Raw genomic sequence first — 17,693 nt, forward strand, 5'->3', positions numbered from 1 at the left:
TTTTTTTTGGTCTCTGCACAGTGACTTGGGAACAAAAATTAGACCTACTAACTGCACAAGATTTTGAAGTTGGTGCTCAAAGTACTGTGTGCAGATATTCAATGCAATTGCTTGCAGCCAAAAACTGTTTTGTCCATGGTTTAGCATCCAGGTAGAACCAATATTTGGCTGCTCTTTTTCTGTATCTTTTTTTTTTTTGCAAGATGCTCCTAGTACTGAGTTTTGTCATGCATTTGTGCAGCTTGTCTCAAAAAGCAGAGTAAGTTCTTTTCTCTCCGTGAAATTGCAAGACCGGCACAAGCCCTGAAAGGGAGGGAGGGCTCTGCACAATATGAAGTGTAGCATCTAAATGGCAAAGAAAAGCACAATGAGCAAGTCATCCCTGCTGTGAAACTGGGGTGATGTTTCCAAAGCATGGAAACAAGAGAATTTCACGTGGTCTGTGATAAAGTACAATGGAACAGCCTCCAGTTCTAAAGCTATAAATGTCTGGTGCTGTCAGGTGGTTGCTAGCTCTGTGAAACAGATGTCATTAATATCAATGAGGGTCTGTAATAGTCTCCCACAGGACAAGTGACATTTAGGGATTCAAGACTGAAATAAATGAGAGATTGAACAGGACAATTAGAGAATATATTAGAATTGACTAGTATTCTACTATCCCATTATATATGGGACTACCTGGTAATACTTGAATTTATTCCTCTCATAAATACCTTTCTTCTCTCTCAATCAAGTCCAATCTGTGTTGTTTCAAAAATCCCAAATTTTTGAAATCCCTCTTTGTAGATGATGAAGAACCTAAAACTTTAAAAACATGAAGTTACCATTTAAAAGTTAGGTGCATCCTGAGGAACTTGCATTGACGATAATATAGAAGAGTTAACAGAAGAGATTGATACCTATATGAGGAGGAAGATGCAGTGACAATCTGAGTAGAGCCCTTAAACCTCAGAGTTGCTGGTGCATACTGTGTGCTGCCTGTCTTGTACAAGAGGACGTGAGGTGAGCCTGGACAGAGAGAAATACATCCAAAAGGAACTTAATGCTGAGACTCTCCAGAGCTACATGCACACCAGAGGGCTGTAGAAATGCAAAGCCGAAACGTCCTTCCTTGTGCTGGTGTTTCTGAGCCATCCAGGAGCCAGTTTGGATGCTGGCATAAAATGCAGCAGCTTGGGACTAGTTTAGTTTATTCTTGCAGATTTGGCCCTCCCAGGCAGTTTAACTGAGTTAGGCACTGTGAAGCTTTAGGTGCTTTTCTTCCATCCTGCCACACTGTCTGCTTGGTTGCAGAATGAATGACAAATGGTGATAGAGGAAGAGCCCAATGTGGATCCTCCAAAGAAAAGCAACTATACCCTCATGAGCAAAGGCAGGGCACTGTTTCCTTCTTGGTCATTTGCACTGAGGAAACTCCCACTGATTTCATTTTCCAGGACTGATTTCTGCTTTGGGGGTGGAGAATTGTGGAAGGCATTCCCTATGCTGCTGGTCATCACAGTTTTCAGAGCCCACGTGGGAAGAAATACTATAAAAATGAGGACTGTCAAAGGTACTGGAGAACATGAGGCCATGTCCCTCTCTGTAAATGATACTTCCCAGGGATATTTTCCTCATGTAATTTCAAAGGTCTTGAATCAAAAAAAAACTGTGTGTGTGACTGAAGGTCTGGGAACATGCTGAGGCTTACCTGAAGGGACTGGGGAATAAGAGGAGAAAAAGTCTTTTCTAGTTGTCATAACCTAGGGGTTGAATCTCCACAGGGCAGAAGGCAAAAGGTCAGAGCCTGCCCACTGTCTCCTGTGTCTTCCCAGAAGCAAGTAGATTTTGATTCCCAGAGAAAATAGAAAGGGAAATTCAAAGGAGCTTGGGTAGGAGATGCCAGGTAGGGGATACCAGGTTGTGGTCCAGGAAAGAAGAAAAGCAGTGCCAGCACGAGTCTCGGTGTAGGGTGCTTGAGAGGATGTAAGGGGAGGTTGGTGTTTCAAACACATTGTGCATTCCTTTTGCATCTGTGTTGGTCAGTACAGAGCTAACAGCAGCTTTGGCCATTTCCCAAAAGGGAAAGAGGCGAGCCGGCTTAGTATTAAGCAGGTCCCTGTCTGGGTCCTCTTCCACAATTTTCTCTCCAAGTAATCTATTACCACATCTCAAGAGAAGAATGACCCCAATCTAAAGATTAATAGAGCAGTGTGTGGATGTTTCCAGTGATGTGTATGAAACTCAATTTTTTTCATGGTGTGCACCGAGGTGTCCTTAACAGCAGATCTCTGGATCTTAAAAGCTAGGCTGATTATTGAAGAGGGCAGCAGGCAATTTAGGGCACACAGTGTTTTCTTATGACAGAAGCTTTGCTGTGAAGCGCAGTAATTTATGTTGATAAATTGCAGCCATCAGAATGTCTAGATCGCTTCACAGGATGAATTTCTAAATGTAGTTTGGGTAGTGGGGGACAAAAGGGGACAGGGATGGTTTCTGTATGTACCATTTCTTGAAAAGTAGTGCTGGGCTTTCTTGTGTTCTTGAAGTTAGCTTGTTGTCTCTAGGGTCGGATTAACCCAATTTTGTTTTAATGTGCCAAATAAATTTTTAACTTCCATAACCATGTTGCAATGAAAATGAGACTGCACAATGTCAAGATTGAGTAGTTTTTGAATGCTAGCTCTTCCTTAGCAAGCATTTTTTGGTTTGGGTGTTCTTTATGTGTGCCAAAACGAACAGCCAGCTTGGCTCAGACAAGGCATATCTAAGTGAAGCAAGCCACCTTCATTTAATCAAAAGACAAGACAAATTACCATACTTCTTCTAAGAAACAATTCTGTTGGGGAAAAGAGAGGAGTTTTCATACCATGTTGTTATTGATGTGTTTTACTGTCATTAAGATTATAAATAAAAAGATTAATTTAAAAGTATAACGGCTTTGCTGGACTTTGCTTTGTCTTGTTTTTGTTGCTTTTTAAAGCAAGGATTAAAGGCACCGGTGGGTCTAGTTGATCTTGTAAGAGGTTACAAATTTCTCTGTCCTTTTTTCATCATGCTTTATGGTCAGAGGTTTTAAAAGGAATCCTTTGGACTTTGATTCAGCACTACACAGGGTAGGTGCTGAGGTTTTTATGATATCAGTGACATGTCTGTGTGGACTTAGCTTAAGCCCATGATTTAGTACCTCTCTGAATTGTAGCCTGCAGACAAGAGTATCTAGGTAGCCCAACTGGATAAGGTCTGAATTAGGTATGAATTTACTCTAAAGTTGAGTGTGCATGTGTCTTGGCTTTGCAGCTGTCCCTGAAGATGATAATGAATGTACTCAGCCTGAAGATTTGTACTGTTTGAACCAGATCTCCATAAGGGATGATGGTGGGATCTACTAGGTGTTTTCAAAGCAGGAAGTACATTCAATGTTTTTGTTTTTTCAAAGCTGACCCCGGGTTATGACCTTCTATAAAGGGTGAAAGTTTTAAGTTCCAGGATTTTCAGAGCGCTATACACTGAATTAGTCCCATTAGCAATTAAGCGTTTGTTGGGGAAGGGTTTGGTATTTTAGACCATGACAATTCCATGCTGATACTAGTACCTGTGTAACACTAGAATTTAATGAAAAAAATCCAACATTTGGGTCCTGTTCTGGAAGAAAAGGTTTCTGTACTGAAAGACAGACAACTGCTGTGCATCTCATTTCCTAACCTTGTCTTCTATTTGTTATACAGAGCTGTGTGCACATAGGCAACAGAAGGAAAACTACAGCATAACCTGTTTACTAATGATGGTAGTTCCTTTAGGCTGAATGCAAGCGTGGCATATTCTTATGAGATGCTTGTAAAACTTTATTTCCAAATAGCAGCAGTGAGTAGTGGTTTCCAGCACATCTCCCGGAGCTCTGGAAATGGATATTTTACTCAGCAGTAAGAATAAGAGCCAGTTGGGATCTGTTCAAATAAGCTCTTCCCTTCTTGACATATTTTAAGAACTCAATTTTTTCTACAAGTATCTTCAAGACGGTATCATTCCCTGCCCATCCCTACCCCCCCCCCCCCCTTTTTTTTTCCTTGGGACTTCAGCTTTCCATACTACTGGTCCAGAACTTAAGTCTGCTGAAGATATGCTAAAATCGGTTGTCTCTGTTTGGTGAGTACTGTCTCCTAAAGGAAAAAAGTGAGAGACTTAGAATTTTGAGTTCCTCGTATTTCTAGTGGAAAGAGGCTTCTCCGGGTGTTACCTTTTGTTTTAATACAAAAAGAGCTGATGGAATCAATTACATCTTTTTCTTCTCTTTTCAGACCCGAGCTAAGAAAGTGCAAAAGCAGCAGCACACTTTTGCCCAGTTTATTGCAATGTAATGCATCATTCAATAAAAATTACAATTGGCTCTGCAGTGCAAGGGAAAAGGGAATGAGAAGTTGGCAGGCAAGTTCTGGCTCACCTTAAATATGCATGAGGAGTGTACATTATCAATGGAAGTGTAGATAGGACTGGGCCCTGGGGGTTATATTCTCATTATATTGCTGGGTCATACAATGTGAAGGGGGAGTAGACTGGCAGACTCCTAAACTTATTAACTATTTTCTATTTGGGAAGATTAAGTTTTGAAGAAAAACATCCAGTAATCACTGGGGTACTATTTCTATCATCATAAACTTGTGTCAACTTAACTGATTTTAATAATGATTATTATTATAAAAAACAGCAACTCTTATCTCTGCCACTGCACACGTGCTGTGTTAATAAGGAATCTTCTTTTTCTTCTCCCTTCTGCTTCTTCTTACAATACCCTGACTTAACTCATTTTTCCTCTCCTCTTCCCCCACCTCCAGCTGTCAATCACTGTCACATTACTTTGCATCATATACATCAAGAAGAGCAGCTTTTTCCATCAAGTAAGCCAATTCTAAAGCCGCTTTCCCAGAGGCTATACAGATTGTGCGAGCTGGAGGAGCTCAGGAAAGAGTAAACTGGACAATAACAAAGGCTCCCAGAGCTGCTTCTAGCTGCCAATCTCTCATGCATGTATTCACACAGTGCTATATATAGGGCATGCCTCTAGGGCCAGAATCGCATCTATCAGCCCAGCGAACAGAACTCCTCTCCACACCATTAATCACAGTGGGGAGGAGGGAAATGGCTCATTACGCTACATCAATGATATTGTCCAGTCTGTCTTCTACAAATTACAGGAGCTGCCTCTACATTGTGTTCAGCATCCCCTGACTTTTGAAGTCCATGATTCAAGGGAGGGAACAAAACTTCTTAATAGGAGTTTACCTGTGAGCAACAGAGGCAAACTGCTTTTAGTGAATTTAGTGTTACAGCAAGGCAGGCTCTCCAAGTGGCTTTCCTTCTACTGCTAGGTCTTCAGCAGTGTTCCCTCTCCCAAAATGACACATTTGGGCACAACCTTTCTGTACTCCAGCTGTTGAAGAGTGGGGCTTTTTCAGTTTTGCAGCATTATTTGTAATCCCCTCAGTCTGCTTGCAGTATAGGGCGAGTCAGTGAGTGTGTGTTTGTGTGTCTGTGCATGTGTGGCATCTGTAAAGCACCTTTTGTGTCTGATCGACCTCAGGTTTATTTGAGTAAGAGCTTCCTGCAGTATTCTGGCCATCCTTAAAGGTCCTGGGCTTTTTCCAAGAATCCTGTGACTATTTGTGGGTACCCTTTGAAAACAGCAAGTAGAGATTTATCTGCCTAGCTGATGATGGTGTTAGAGCTCATATAACTACATTTTTGCTCACAGCTTTTAGGCTTGACACTTTATTGCTCTCTTTTCTACTTATGCCCTGTACTTTAAAATCTATATCATCAGGGTTTCACTCTTGCTCATGACATGACATACATCTTGCCATGTACTGACCTCTTTGTTGCAGAAATTGTCTGTGTGATTTCTATACAGAACTTGCACAGATTCTCCAGTTCTTCCTAGAAATGTTGGTGTTTTACCTGGTGTTTTCTAAACCCACCCTTCAATAAAATCTAAGCTCTTATCAGACTTTATTTCTGTCTGATTTTGAGATTCACTGCAAGCTGTTTCCCTTGGTCTGATGAAGTCTGCATTGTAGTGGGTATATATGTGATATTATTTTGACAGTTCTTAAAAGAAGACTGCCTCTTATTAGAAGAGCAGTGCTGCATATTCCATACTGTGCCTTTTGATGTGTGAGCATGCTTTTAGTTACAAAAAGATATATCGTTATATAGATGTATAGCTATTATAGATGTATCATTACATCAGTTATCACCAAGCCTCATGTTGTGTCCAGAGCTTGCATGAGACATCTCTAGGTTTTGAGGGTTACCTTGGAGACATGCTGGCTTTTTCTGTATCACTGGATGTTTTGTAGTGATATGTAGTGGTACACTCACAAAGTTATGATATTAAGAGGAATGTGTGTCTGTCTCCACATCTTCCAAGAGGTGAAATAGACTTGTAGTTCCCACTTGCTTTGAGACTTCTGTATCTGGTTATTTATGAAGACTGTTTACTCTGATTGGAATATCCCAGGATTAATCTTTAGATATGTCAATATATTTTCAGGCACTTCTGCTTGCATCATAAGCACATACATAGAGAAATATTGGAGATTTTTTATTTGCATGTTGTAGGACATTTACGATAGGATAGTGTAGAATTCAAATGAAAGGATTATAGCTATGTTATGTTTTTGCTATGAGCACTAGTGATGGATACATCCATCATTTAATGCACTGTGCAGCAGACTTGTTGAAACTACTGGTACAACACTCCATAGCAGTAGTTAAAGGAATACTTATAATTTGGAAATAGTATGTGCTTTATTGTTGGTCTGCCTTGTTTGAATGTAAAAATACATATTGTCAGGATTTTTTTTTTCCATTTTAAGCAAACATACCTAAATAAAGCAAGTTTATAAGTAACATAGGAAATAAACCCTTACACCTATGACTTTTCCTTCAGGTCAAAAAGATACTTTTTTTTTTTTTTTTTAACTCTACTTACTTCCTTTTCTAACGCTTATGCCACACCTCTAAAAAGCAGTATTAGTGTGCTGTAGATGGGGGATTCATCAGAAACTATTTCCAGTGCTGTTCTTTCATTCTTCAAATACTTCTGTGGTGGTCTTACCCTGCTGGACAGCTAAACCCCACCATAGCCACTCTCTCACTCCCCCTCCCCAAAGGGAAAGGGGGAGAAAATATGATGAAAAGGGCTGAGACAAGGACAGGGAGATCACTTCCCACTAATTGTCATGGGCAAAACACACTCAAAACAAACTAAAAACACCTGCCCCCCACAGTCCACCCTCCTCCACCTCCTCCCCCCAAGAAGCGCAGGGGAATGGGGGCTGCAATCAGTCCCTTACACTTCATCCCTCCCACGGGATGCCACCTTCCCAAACCGATCCTGCAGGGGCTTCCCACAGGCAGCAGCTCTTCAAGAACTGCTCCCACATGGCTCCGTACCACGGGGTCCATCCCCCAGGAGCAAACTGCTCCAGCACGGGTCCCCCACGGGCGGCAGCTCCCCCCAGGCCCCCTGCTCCTGCTTGGGCTCCTCTCCACAGGCTGCAGCTCCGGCCCGGGGCCTGCTCCTGCGGGGGCTCTCCATGGGCCGCAGCCTCCTCCAGGCCACATCCACCTGCTCCACCGGGGGCTCCTCCACGGGGGGGCTGCAGCGTGGAGATCTGCTCCGTGTGGGACCCATGGGCTGCAGGGGGACAGCCTGCTCCACCAGGGGCCTCTCCACGGGGTCCCTTTGGAGCTGGCTCTGATGAGACATGGGGCAGCTGCTGGACTCTTCTCACAGAGGCCACCCCTGTGGCCCCCCACTACCAAACCCTTGCCACATAAATGCAATACAGTTATTAAGAAATATATGAACTTGAGGAAATTAAGCTGCTATCATTGTTTCTTGAAGTGACATAAATGTTTTTGAAGTGACTTTTAGCAAAATTTCCATCTGAGGTAATATTGCTTTCAGTAAAATTTTCCCTATTTGCAAAATAATAATAGGGAAGAAAAAAAAAAAACATATCTGGTGGCTTTAAACCATTAGTCAGATACTTAATATGTAGTGAAAGTCTTCATATGTTTTGTGAAGTGACTACATAACAGGAGTGGAAAATGCTGAGTACACCAAATGGCAAATGTCAGCTAAGATCCAATCATTTTTAGTAAATTTGATTTTGAACTCAAAATAAAATTCAGAAAGGTGATTTTCTTAGCTATTGATAGGAATGCTTCTTCTACAGCACCCCTCAGACACTGATAATTAGTGAGGAATGACAAATGTTTGAAGATGACAGTAATATCAGGTGAGATAAAGAACATCCTAGACTATAAATCAGATTTACTTTATGGAAACTCACTGTAACCTGAAAAAAAGTCTGTCTGAGGATGTATTTCCTTCCTTGGCAATTGTAGCTGTCAAGATCTTTCAACCCCAAGTGCTAAAAATTGGTTAGTGTTGGCAAAAGTAGACAAGCTATAATGCAGTAGGCTTAGCCCTTTATTTTACATGCAACTACTGGACTTGTAATTCCTTTTCCTTCACATTTCTCACAGTGTGTTGGGGGTGGTTTATTGTTAAGTTAAAAGCCAATGTCATGTCCTCCGTACAGTAAAATTTGAGAGCCCACTGACATGCATCACTGTGCCATGGTGCGACTGTTGCAATCCATCTGGACCAATGTGTTTGAAAGTTGAACTACACCGAATCAATTGCACTGTTAAAACTTTAATGTCTTTGCACAGTGTACTACATTAATTTAGTGGTGCATTTGGCCTCTGCGTTTGAGGGTCAAGAGCTTACATTGCCTGGCCTGGGCAGTGCCTGACAGAGGGCTGCGTGATTAATGCAGAAGCCTTTATTTCCATTCCACCTAGGCAGAAAGTATAGCCTGGCCCTGCAAAGGTAGCATTCCCTAGAGGAGAGGAAGCAAGAGAGAATGTACCCAAAACTACTGAGTCCTCAACAATCACAGGACTTGGACACATTTCTGAATGTAGAGGATGAATTACTAGCCAGTTTGTAAAAAGGAGGAGGGAAGGAAAAAAAAAAAAAAAGGCTTTCCAAAGGTCAGGAGGAGGAAGCACACCAAGACTAAGAACATTGTTCTTATTGGAAATCATTATTTGAAATCGATCAGACTTTTTCAGAGAGCACAACTAACTAAAGGATCCTCAGTAGCTAGTTTTCCACTTGAATGAAGTCTTTGACAGTCAGTGAGACTTAGGACTTGTCTTTAATAATGAATCTTCCTGTTTTAATTATGTGGACAAACCTCTATACAGAAGCTGTTTGTATTTGCAGCATTGACAACAAATCTGAATCTTGCATCCAAAAAGAAGACTGTAAATGAGCCATATGCGCATCATCTGACTGATTCATATACGAGGCAGGCACATCCTTCTTGAAGCCAAGTGCTCTAACGGTGGGTAAAGTGGAAGAAGCAGGTATTACTAGCTCAAATAGGCTTTGCTGTGTTATAGTTTTGTTGGAAATTAGAAAAATTAAAAACTAAAAATTAAAAAATAAAATAAAAAGACTTTGTAGCTTAGACAGAAGATTGCTAACACAGAGTGGGCAACACTATTTCAGTGAAATCCTTTATTTTTTTTGAGGGAATGGAGAGCCGTCTAATCCAACTCAGTGACTCTGAACTAAAAACCATGTCTCCAGCTGGATTTCATGTTCTGTCTCAGGGGATGACAACAGATACGGTTTGCTGGATTGCCTGTGAGTGAGTTTGGAGTAGCTGCAGCTCCATGAATGTCAACAAAGTTCTAAGTTTACCATGCAAGTTTGAAGATAAATGGAATAGAATTAATAACCGTCAGTAATGGCTTTATAATTGAAATAGCATAGACATTAGAGGTACATAGGGTGTTAGTAATCATATTAATTATTTGTTTAACAGAAAGACAAAGTAATAAAATTAAAAATCAAAAAGCTTACTTGTTCATGTGCAGATCTAGGGGGACATTTTCTAACAGAAATAATTGCTTTTGCTTGATCCTCAGGGTGATATTATCTATGTCTAATTGTTTCTCCTGAAGAAAGCAAAACAGTCTAAAATTCTAAGTAATGCACAGCAATTGTAGGAGTGAAAATAACCTCATTTTAGAAGCCTCTTACCGCATCCCACCCTGATGCAGTGAAAGGAAGCAGTGGTGCCAGGAAGGGTAAAGATAAATGGAATTACTTTTCTATTAGATGTATAATAGGCTTTATTAGTTAGTCACCTGTGCTCAGAATAGATCATCTGTCAGGGAGAGCAAGTAGATGAACGTGTACCTTGTGAGCTGTCAGTAGCAGATCAGTGTGGGTTTTTTAAATAATAATTACTCACTTCCACAGAAATGTTTTAGACAAAAGCACAGCTGCTTTATTGATGATGCCTTTTGTGCACAGGGATGAATACTCTAGTTTGTTCTTTTCATTTTTCCATGTAAATGCAATATCATATTTCCATAAAAACTCTTTTAGGAAATGGTGCTATTCACTATTAAAGCTTGCATAATAAAATTATTTGTCAGGGATTTAATTTGATCAAAGTCGGTTATTTGCAATAAAGTGCTAATAGCTAAGAGGGGCTGCTGCTTGCATGCAAGATCGGAGGTGGCCTTGCTCTTCACCAGCCGTTGTGCCACCAGCTGTCCTGGGATTCAGTGGGACAGGGCATGCTGAAGGTATCACCCTCTTGCACCCTGACCAGTGCTAAGAAATGAAGGCAAGCGGTCAGAGGAGCTCTTTGACCACGAGATCCTGGGTTGTGGCGCAGTTTAATAGTGCTTAACAGTGCATGGTCTGGCAGCTTGATTGACATGAGGTCTCGGGGTGGGGGCATGAAACTCTGCAATGGGTGAGCAGCAGTTGGCTGCCATCGAGCAGCATGCACGTGGCTCTGGGTGGCCACCCAGGAGTCTGACCTGGGCAGGTATGGGCTGGATTGGGTCAGGTGGAGTCTGGAACTGGAGAAAGGGGTTAAATCTGCAGTATGTTGAACCCCTCCCAGAGTTCAAAAGATTTACTTTGACCTTCATATTGTAGCATTGCCACCTTTGTTTTACCAGGAGTACTGGTTCCAGCCAGCTGCTGTTGGGCTGCTCTGCTTCCTGCCCCTCCAAAATGCTGCAGAAGCTGGTGGAAGAATGGAGCCTTTACAGAGTATTGTCAAATTTAATTTAATTTAATTTTGGCACTGCAGCCCAGTGACAGAGCAACTTGTGCATGAGAACAGGACTCTGGATATTGATCTGAGCTAGCACTGGCAGCGGTGATAAGGATGAGAAGCTAGCCTGCTTAAATTCATTTTTCAGGGCTGGCTAGGGACTGGCTTTAGATCAACTCTCTTAGGCAAATTGCATCCACACCATGGAGAAAGGAAGCAGAGTTGTGCCAAATTTGATGGCAGACTTGACTTTGGGAACTCTTCCTATGCACTGGTAGGCAGTAGAGGAGGTTGACTGGCTGAAACCATTGTGCAGTGTTATGGCACAGCTGTTGTTCTCCTCTGTGGAGTGTTTGAGCAAGATCCCCATTTAACCCAAGCTGTGTAAATATTTACTGACCAAATCCATATACCCACACTTCAGCCACAGGCCCAGTTTGGATGTTACAGAAATAATCACTCTATCTGCACAAATGTTTTTACAGAGAGTGGGAACAACAGTACCATACAGAAGCTGATTGACTATATTATGCATGTGCTTTAAAATCCTCTCTACCTGCCTGTTCTTCTTAATTTATAAATAAATGTGGCTGGATTTATCAGGGTTCTGAAGAACAGAAGAGAAAAATAATTTATGTGTTCTGATTAACTAATACCACACTTAAACCCATTGAAGGATAGATTGGTCTCTGTGAGATGGTGTGTTTTTTTTTTCATGTTATTGTGAAGTGCCGGAAAATGACTGGAGCTAGAGGCAAGATGTTGATCAGGATCAGGATCTGGTATGTTGAAAAGCTTTTCTGGAGTCAAGTTGTTCTGAAGCCTAAGCTCTCAGACACAGTCTACTGTTTACCAGCCCTGAGCATCAGGTCAGGAAGAGATTGCTTCTCCTTCTTCCTCCCCTGTCTCTCAGCCCTGTCTCCAACAGCAAGATCATGAGGAATACAGAGGGAATTTCACTGCTACAGCATTTCATGTAGTCATCTGCTAGAATTGTGTGGTTACCTTCCTGTAGCAAATGCAGTAGACTTCACTATTAGATGCATCATATCAACTTGGCAGCATAACTGCATTCAAAACAGCAAGCATTTTTAGGCTCTTTGCAGTCATGTCAAACCAGAGCTTCAGATCTAAGTGCCAAGACAGATCACCATTGTTTTTAGCTAATCTCATTGATTAGTGTTGTACCAGATCGTTGTACCCATCCCGAGCTTTGTGTGACTAAGTGACATCTGTAAAGCACGGCAGGGTAATAGCACCATGTGTCTATGGAATGTCTTATGGAGAAGTTTAGAACTGAGACAACTCATTAGCTGGTGCATCTCAACATTACTCTTGCCCCTTTTTCTCAGAAGAGCAGCGTTCTTTATCTTACAACACAAAGTAGAGAAGGACCAAAATAGCAACAAGTTATTTTGTCTAGATTATATGCAAGATCTCTACAGTAGCGACTGTCAAACTGAAGCTGCATTTTATTTCTTCAGCTGTTTCTTCACTGCTCGAACGCTATTAATAATAGTACCTGTCACTTGTACAGCCCCTCAGAGCTCTAAGTAGTTTGACAGACATTATACAAACTTACTGGAAAGCATCAAAAATGAAGTAAACATTCTGATTCTTACTGGCTAAACTAAATTTTTTACATTACTTCCTAAGCCTGGCTTTGCCTTTAGCTTAGCAAAATAATCCTCTGGACCGGCTTGTTCCCTGACTCTCTTTATACTTACATCTTTGGTAAATCACTTTTACTGCTGTAGGATCGGTACAGATTTATTATGTCGAGACAGGAAAGACACTATTGAAAATAGTTTATACAGTTTCCATGTCGGACTTTCTAGACCACTGTAATTATGTTAAAGAGTCTAAAGTCTGATTTTAACCAAAGACCGGAACACATCTCCTTAGTAGTGCTAAAATGCTGATAATAGGCATGGAAACTTCCTGCAGCTATCGACCATTCCTGTCAATTTTGGGGAAGCAGTAGTTGCAGCAGCAACATTAGTATGGAAGCACTTTATTCCTCACCTTAATTTTTATCAGTTTATCATTTTAAATTGCTCCCAAGCAGGTGATGTGACAGTAGGAGTTCTAGCTATTCTTACAGTACCACCATGATTACAAAGCTGGAAAAGTCTGCTGGAAGGAAATGTGAAAACTTCTGACAACCATTTGCATTTCTGAAGGCTCACCCAGCATGGGTGGTTTCTATCCAGGGTAGAACATGTAATTCTGTTAACATATTTTCTCTTTTCAAATGAAATAGTTAAGGCTTGACAGTAAGTGCTTTTGTTGTCATCTCCCGCATTCCCACTGACACGCAGCGAGGCAGCCTGTGCTCTGGAGCCCCTGGCTGGGATTCTTTGCCAGTACCTGAACCTGGGGAATTGGGTATTTGTGGGCCAGCCAGCCGTTGTGCTTTTGTGAGCTCACTCTATGGATCTGGTGAGATTACAAAACCATTGTTCTGTGCAACAGAAACAGTTACCAGAAGTTACAGCAGTTATAAAAATTGCCGAATGCAATCTCCACTTACACAAAACTCAGCCTGGCCCTGTCCCCTCCCAGTAGACTTGGCCAGCCTTCGTGGCACTTCTGTGTTGTGTTAGTGTTGAAAATAGTTCATGTTTTATTGTAAATTACTGCTATTTGCAACTTCCAGTTCTGCAGTTCACACTGCACAGAGATCAAGGACCCAATTTTTCCTTTGTATATATCGGTGTAAACCAAGATTAATTCCAGTGAAGTCAGTCTAATCACGTGTAAAACTAGGAGGAATGAAAGGAAAACCAGCTATAAAAAGCTATAAGCTATTTATTTATTTATTTATAAACAGCAAAATTAATGCTGCTGTTCCACAGACACATGGTGACCTGCAAAGCACTAGCTCATGCATTACTAATGCATCCCATTTAAATGCAGATTTTTGCTCCTAACACAGAACTTCAGGGAAATCCTCTCCAGATAAACTATAATAGGATACCAAATGGTAATTCAATATTTCACTTTAAGTTGTGTTTCAGCTTATTGATCTTAATTTTCTATCATTTTGATGCAGCGTTTGCCTAGGGGGAAAAGGATTACATTCATTATAATAAGGCTTTTAATTAATATTTAATTATTTTGATATTCCAAACATCCATGCCAGGAGTGGCAATCTGCTTGTATTCCTGTACCTATTTTTATTTTCAGTGAGGAAAATCAGCAAGGTGTGACTTTACATATTTCAGAAAGTAATTGAGACATACGGTTGAGAAAAGGAAGCGTAGTGTAGATATCACAATATCTGTGTGTGTTAGACTTCTTGTGAGGGTGTTTTGCTGTCAAACACTTTTTGGTCACAGCAGTAGGACCCTGAATTTTGCTGAAATTCTATGAAGTGGGGACCTTTATGATATGCCTGCATTATTATGTCAGACTGCATTCCAGGGGTTTCCAAAAGGCTTCCATTTGCCTAAATGTCTTTGGAGAAAAACATCAGGCATGACTGACAGGAAGACTGAGCTCTCATAAGTTCCTCTCTAAACATGCCCATTAGGTGCCCATTGGCTGTCCAGAGCCAAATGTGTTTTTGGTACAGATGTAGGAATAACCAGAGGGCCTGCTCATTCAATTAAGCCTTTCAAATTAATGACATGATTTGCTTTTGCCACATATGGTATGTGTAAGAAAAAATTTTTTCTCTGTGTATGCCTCCCTCAAGTCATGCTCCAGTGCAGCTTGTAAGATGTGTATTCATCCTTAATATTTTGTTTGCTTTGTTTTGTTTGTTTGTTTTCTGGAAGTGTCTTAAATGATACAATGAAGTCATACAAATAATGTTTACAAGTCTACTAGATCATGAATACGGTTATTGAGGAGTAACCTGATATTGAGAGTTAGTGTTTTTGCAGCACCTAACACTGCAAGGCCAAACCTAGCTGTAATTAGAGTCCATGGTATTTGCTCAGTTTCCAGGCTGAAAGCATGCAGTGCAGCAGTGGACACATCAGCTAGCAGTGAGCTTAGGTCTCATTTCAGCACTGACAACTAAAAAGTAAAACTCCCACCATGGTAGAGATACAATCATGGTAAGAGTTTTATAAATGTATTTCTAGTTTTGAGATTTGTTTGTTTTATATATATATAAATGTATTTATATATATGTCTGTTATATACATACACAGATGTATATAAATATATCTCTATACACACACACACATATATATACAACTTGATTACTTACAGAGTACATTTGTTTCACATTTCCAGATGTTCTGGCAACTGTGAGATTTTTTTCAGCTTTCACAGTCTTTCATCTGAGATTAACATTTTCCACATTGCATCGTCAGTATCGTGTATTAAAAAAAAAATAAGTATCAAAAGACTAGCTATAAAATAGTATAAAATAGAGGAAGTGGGCACTGTCAGGATTAATGAAGCCTCCTCCTTTATCATATAATTTGGTCAGCAAAAGGGACGTCTAAGAAATATGATCTTTGTGATTATGCTCCTTTGGGAAGCTCATCTATGAGCCTTCATATTTCTTCTTTAAATTATTTCTAACATTTTCAAGCCCTGACAGATTCAACCACCTGCTATATATAATAGTAGCGGCTAGAAAAACCTTCCTTCACTTCCACATCAAAATAAGCCCTGCCCATGACCATAGACCATATGTAGGTCTGAATTAGTGATACATTGCAATCCATCAGAAATAAGAATCTTTTGATACTGTAAGAACATGGAGTACACCATAGAAACTTGTATCCTCGTTCTAAACTTTTTTTTTTTTTCCCCAAGAAGGCAGGAATAGCATTTGTTTTTAGTTCTAAACTCCAGAGCTGTCAGATTTCAGAACTATTACTTAGTTATGTACTCATGTAATCCCCGCTGCTTTTCTTGGAGGCACAGCCACCTAGACTCAGTGCCACTAAGACATGCTAACTTTATGGATGGAGAGCGATGAAAAACAGTACAGCTATACTGGAAGAGCTGGGTCGAGTATTTTTCTCACAAACACTTTATTATCAGTAACCAGTTCAATTGGAACCAAAGCACTAAGCAGAATTTCAGGGGAAAAAGTGTCTTATGCTGCTGGAAGATGGGGGGGGGAATTTGTTGTTTTTGCTGAAACATTCTTATTATTTTCATTGAAATCAGCAGTCGAAATTTCTCATTAAAAAAAAATACCATTCTTTGTCTAAAAGAACATTTTCAATGATCCAAAATAAAATGTATTTTATTTAGAGGATTCTAAACATCCCAGGTATTTTCCAGTTTGAGATTAAAAATAAAAAATAAATCACAATCTGAAATCTATTATTAAAATAATTTCTGATACCCATCAAAACTATAAATACTAATTATTAGACATTGAAAAGGTTGTTTTCTTTGGAAGGCATTTGAGAAAAATAACCTCAACAGCAAGAATGTTTTTTTGGTAATAGGTTTTTCCCAAGGCATAAGCTCTTGCTAGGACTTAACAAGTCGGACCAAAAGCTATTAAAAAAATAAAAAAAGGAATGGCTCAGGTATGAACTGATAGAACTTCTCACTTCTTTGACCTTGTAAACTTCATATCATAATGCATGGCACAGTAGGAAGTTTTCCTAGAAGCAGTAGGTATGTACATCTTGTTATTTCCTTTACTGGTTTAAACCTAGTTTTTCACATTAATTACTGTTCATTTATTGAAAGGAAAGCATGCATTTTTAATTATGTTAGTTGAGATGTTGGCTGGTTGTGAAACCAAGTAATTGGAATTAGTCCATTTGAGCAATGTGAATCAACAGCATTGTTTATAGTCTTTGCATTTTTCACTTCAGCATTTCAAATTGTGATTCTTGTGCAGAAGAAAATCTGGTAAAGATAAAAAGCTCCATCTAGTGGGGAAGAACTTTTTATTAAAAAAGCAGGATTTTCACTTCGTTTTATGCCTGAGGAAATACTGCTTTAGATTTTGTTTCATTAAGCTGCCATGTTCTTAATTCTTGCCTTTTACAAAGCTGTTATTTCATATGCAAAGCTGTAACAGGAAGAATTATTCTGATAGTCTTGAGCAAGAAGCAATAAATGACACTAAATGAGTGGGTTTATACAAAAGAAGAGTAAGAATAACTGTGTGTCTCCACACAGTTTGGGGATTTCCTTCCCTTCAAGCTTCACTATGCAGCAACCACAAATGTTTGTTTTTTTTTCCTGTGTCAACAAATATTTTAAACTAAATACCAAGTTATGGATATTTCCAGTCAGTATTAAATTCAGTCCTTAGAACAGTAGTGTTTTGGCAATATTTTTCCATGGGGAACCCTGCCCATGTGTGAGCTCATCTTCATTAAACGACCTGCTTATCTGTGAAGGGTGAAATCCAGCTTCTCTGGGAGCCTCGTCCAGGGCATCAGCTTGTAGCATGGCTCAGCCCCGTCAGCCTCTGCTGTCTCATCTGAAGGCAAACACCAGAACTCATTTGTCCTGCCATTTGTCTAGTGCCCTGCCTAGAGCCAATGCGTGTCCAAAAGCATCCTGACAGAATCTAGCAGCTTAATTTTAAGTACATAATTAGCTAGTACA

The 17,693-nt window shown here is 40.2% G+C and overlaps 1 protein-coding gene across 23 annotated transcripts in view; it reads left to right on the top strand.

The window, feature by feature from the left end:
- The window catches only part of TPK1 (thiamin pyrophosphokinase 1), a 325,524-nt gene that overhangs the window by 304,451 nt on the left and 3,380 nt on the right, over window positions 1-17,693 (top strand). Inside the window, exon 8 of one of the 23 annotated variants that reach the window (XM_066992164.1) lies at window positions 9,284-9,404. The exons of the other annotated variants lie outside the window; for them this stretch is intronic. Coding sequence (XP_066848265.1) covers window positions 9,284-9,387 — 104 coding nt within the window. The 3' untranslated portion in view covers window positions 9,388-9,404. The remainder of the gene's footprint in view (window positions 1-9,283; window positions 9,405-17,693) is intronic. 23 annotated transcript variants of the gene reach the window in all.

This window comes from Anser cygnoides, chromosome 2 (genome assembly GCF_040182565.1).
Source record: "Anser cygnoides isolate HZ-2024a breed goose chromosome 2, Taihu_goose_T2T_genome, whole genome shotgun sequence".
In the NCBI taxonomy this organism is placed as follows: domain Eukaryota; kingdom Metazoa; phylum Chordata; class Aves; order Anseriformes; family Anatidae; genus Anser; species Anser cygnoides.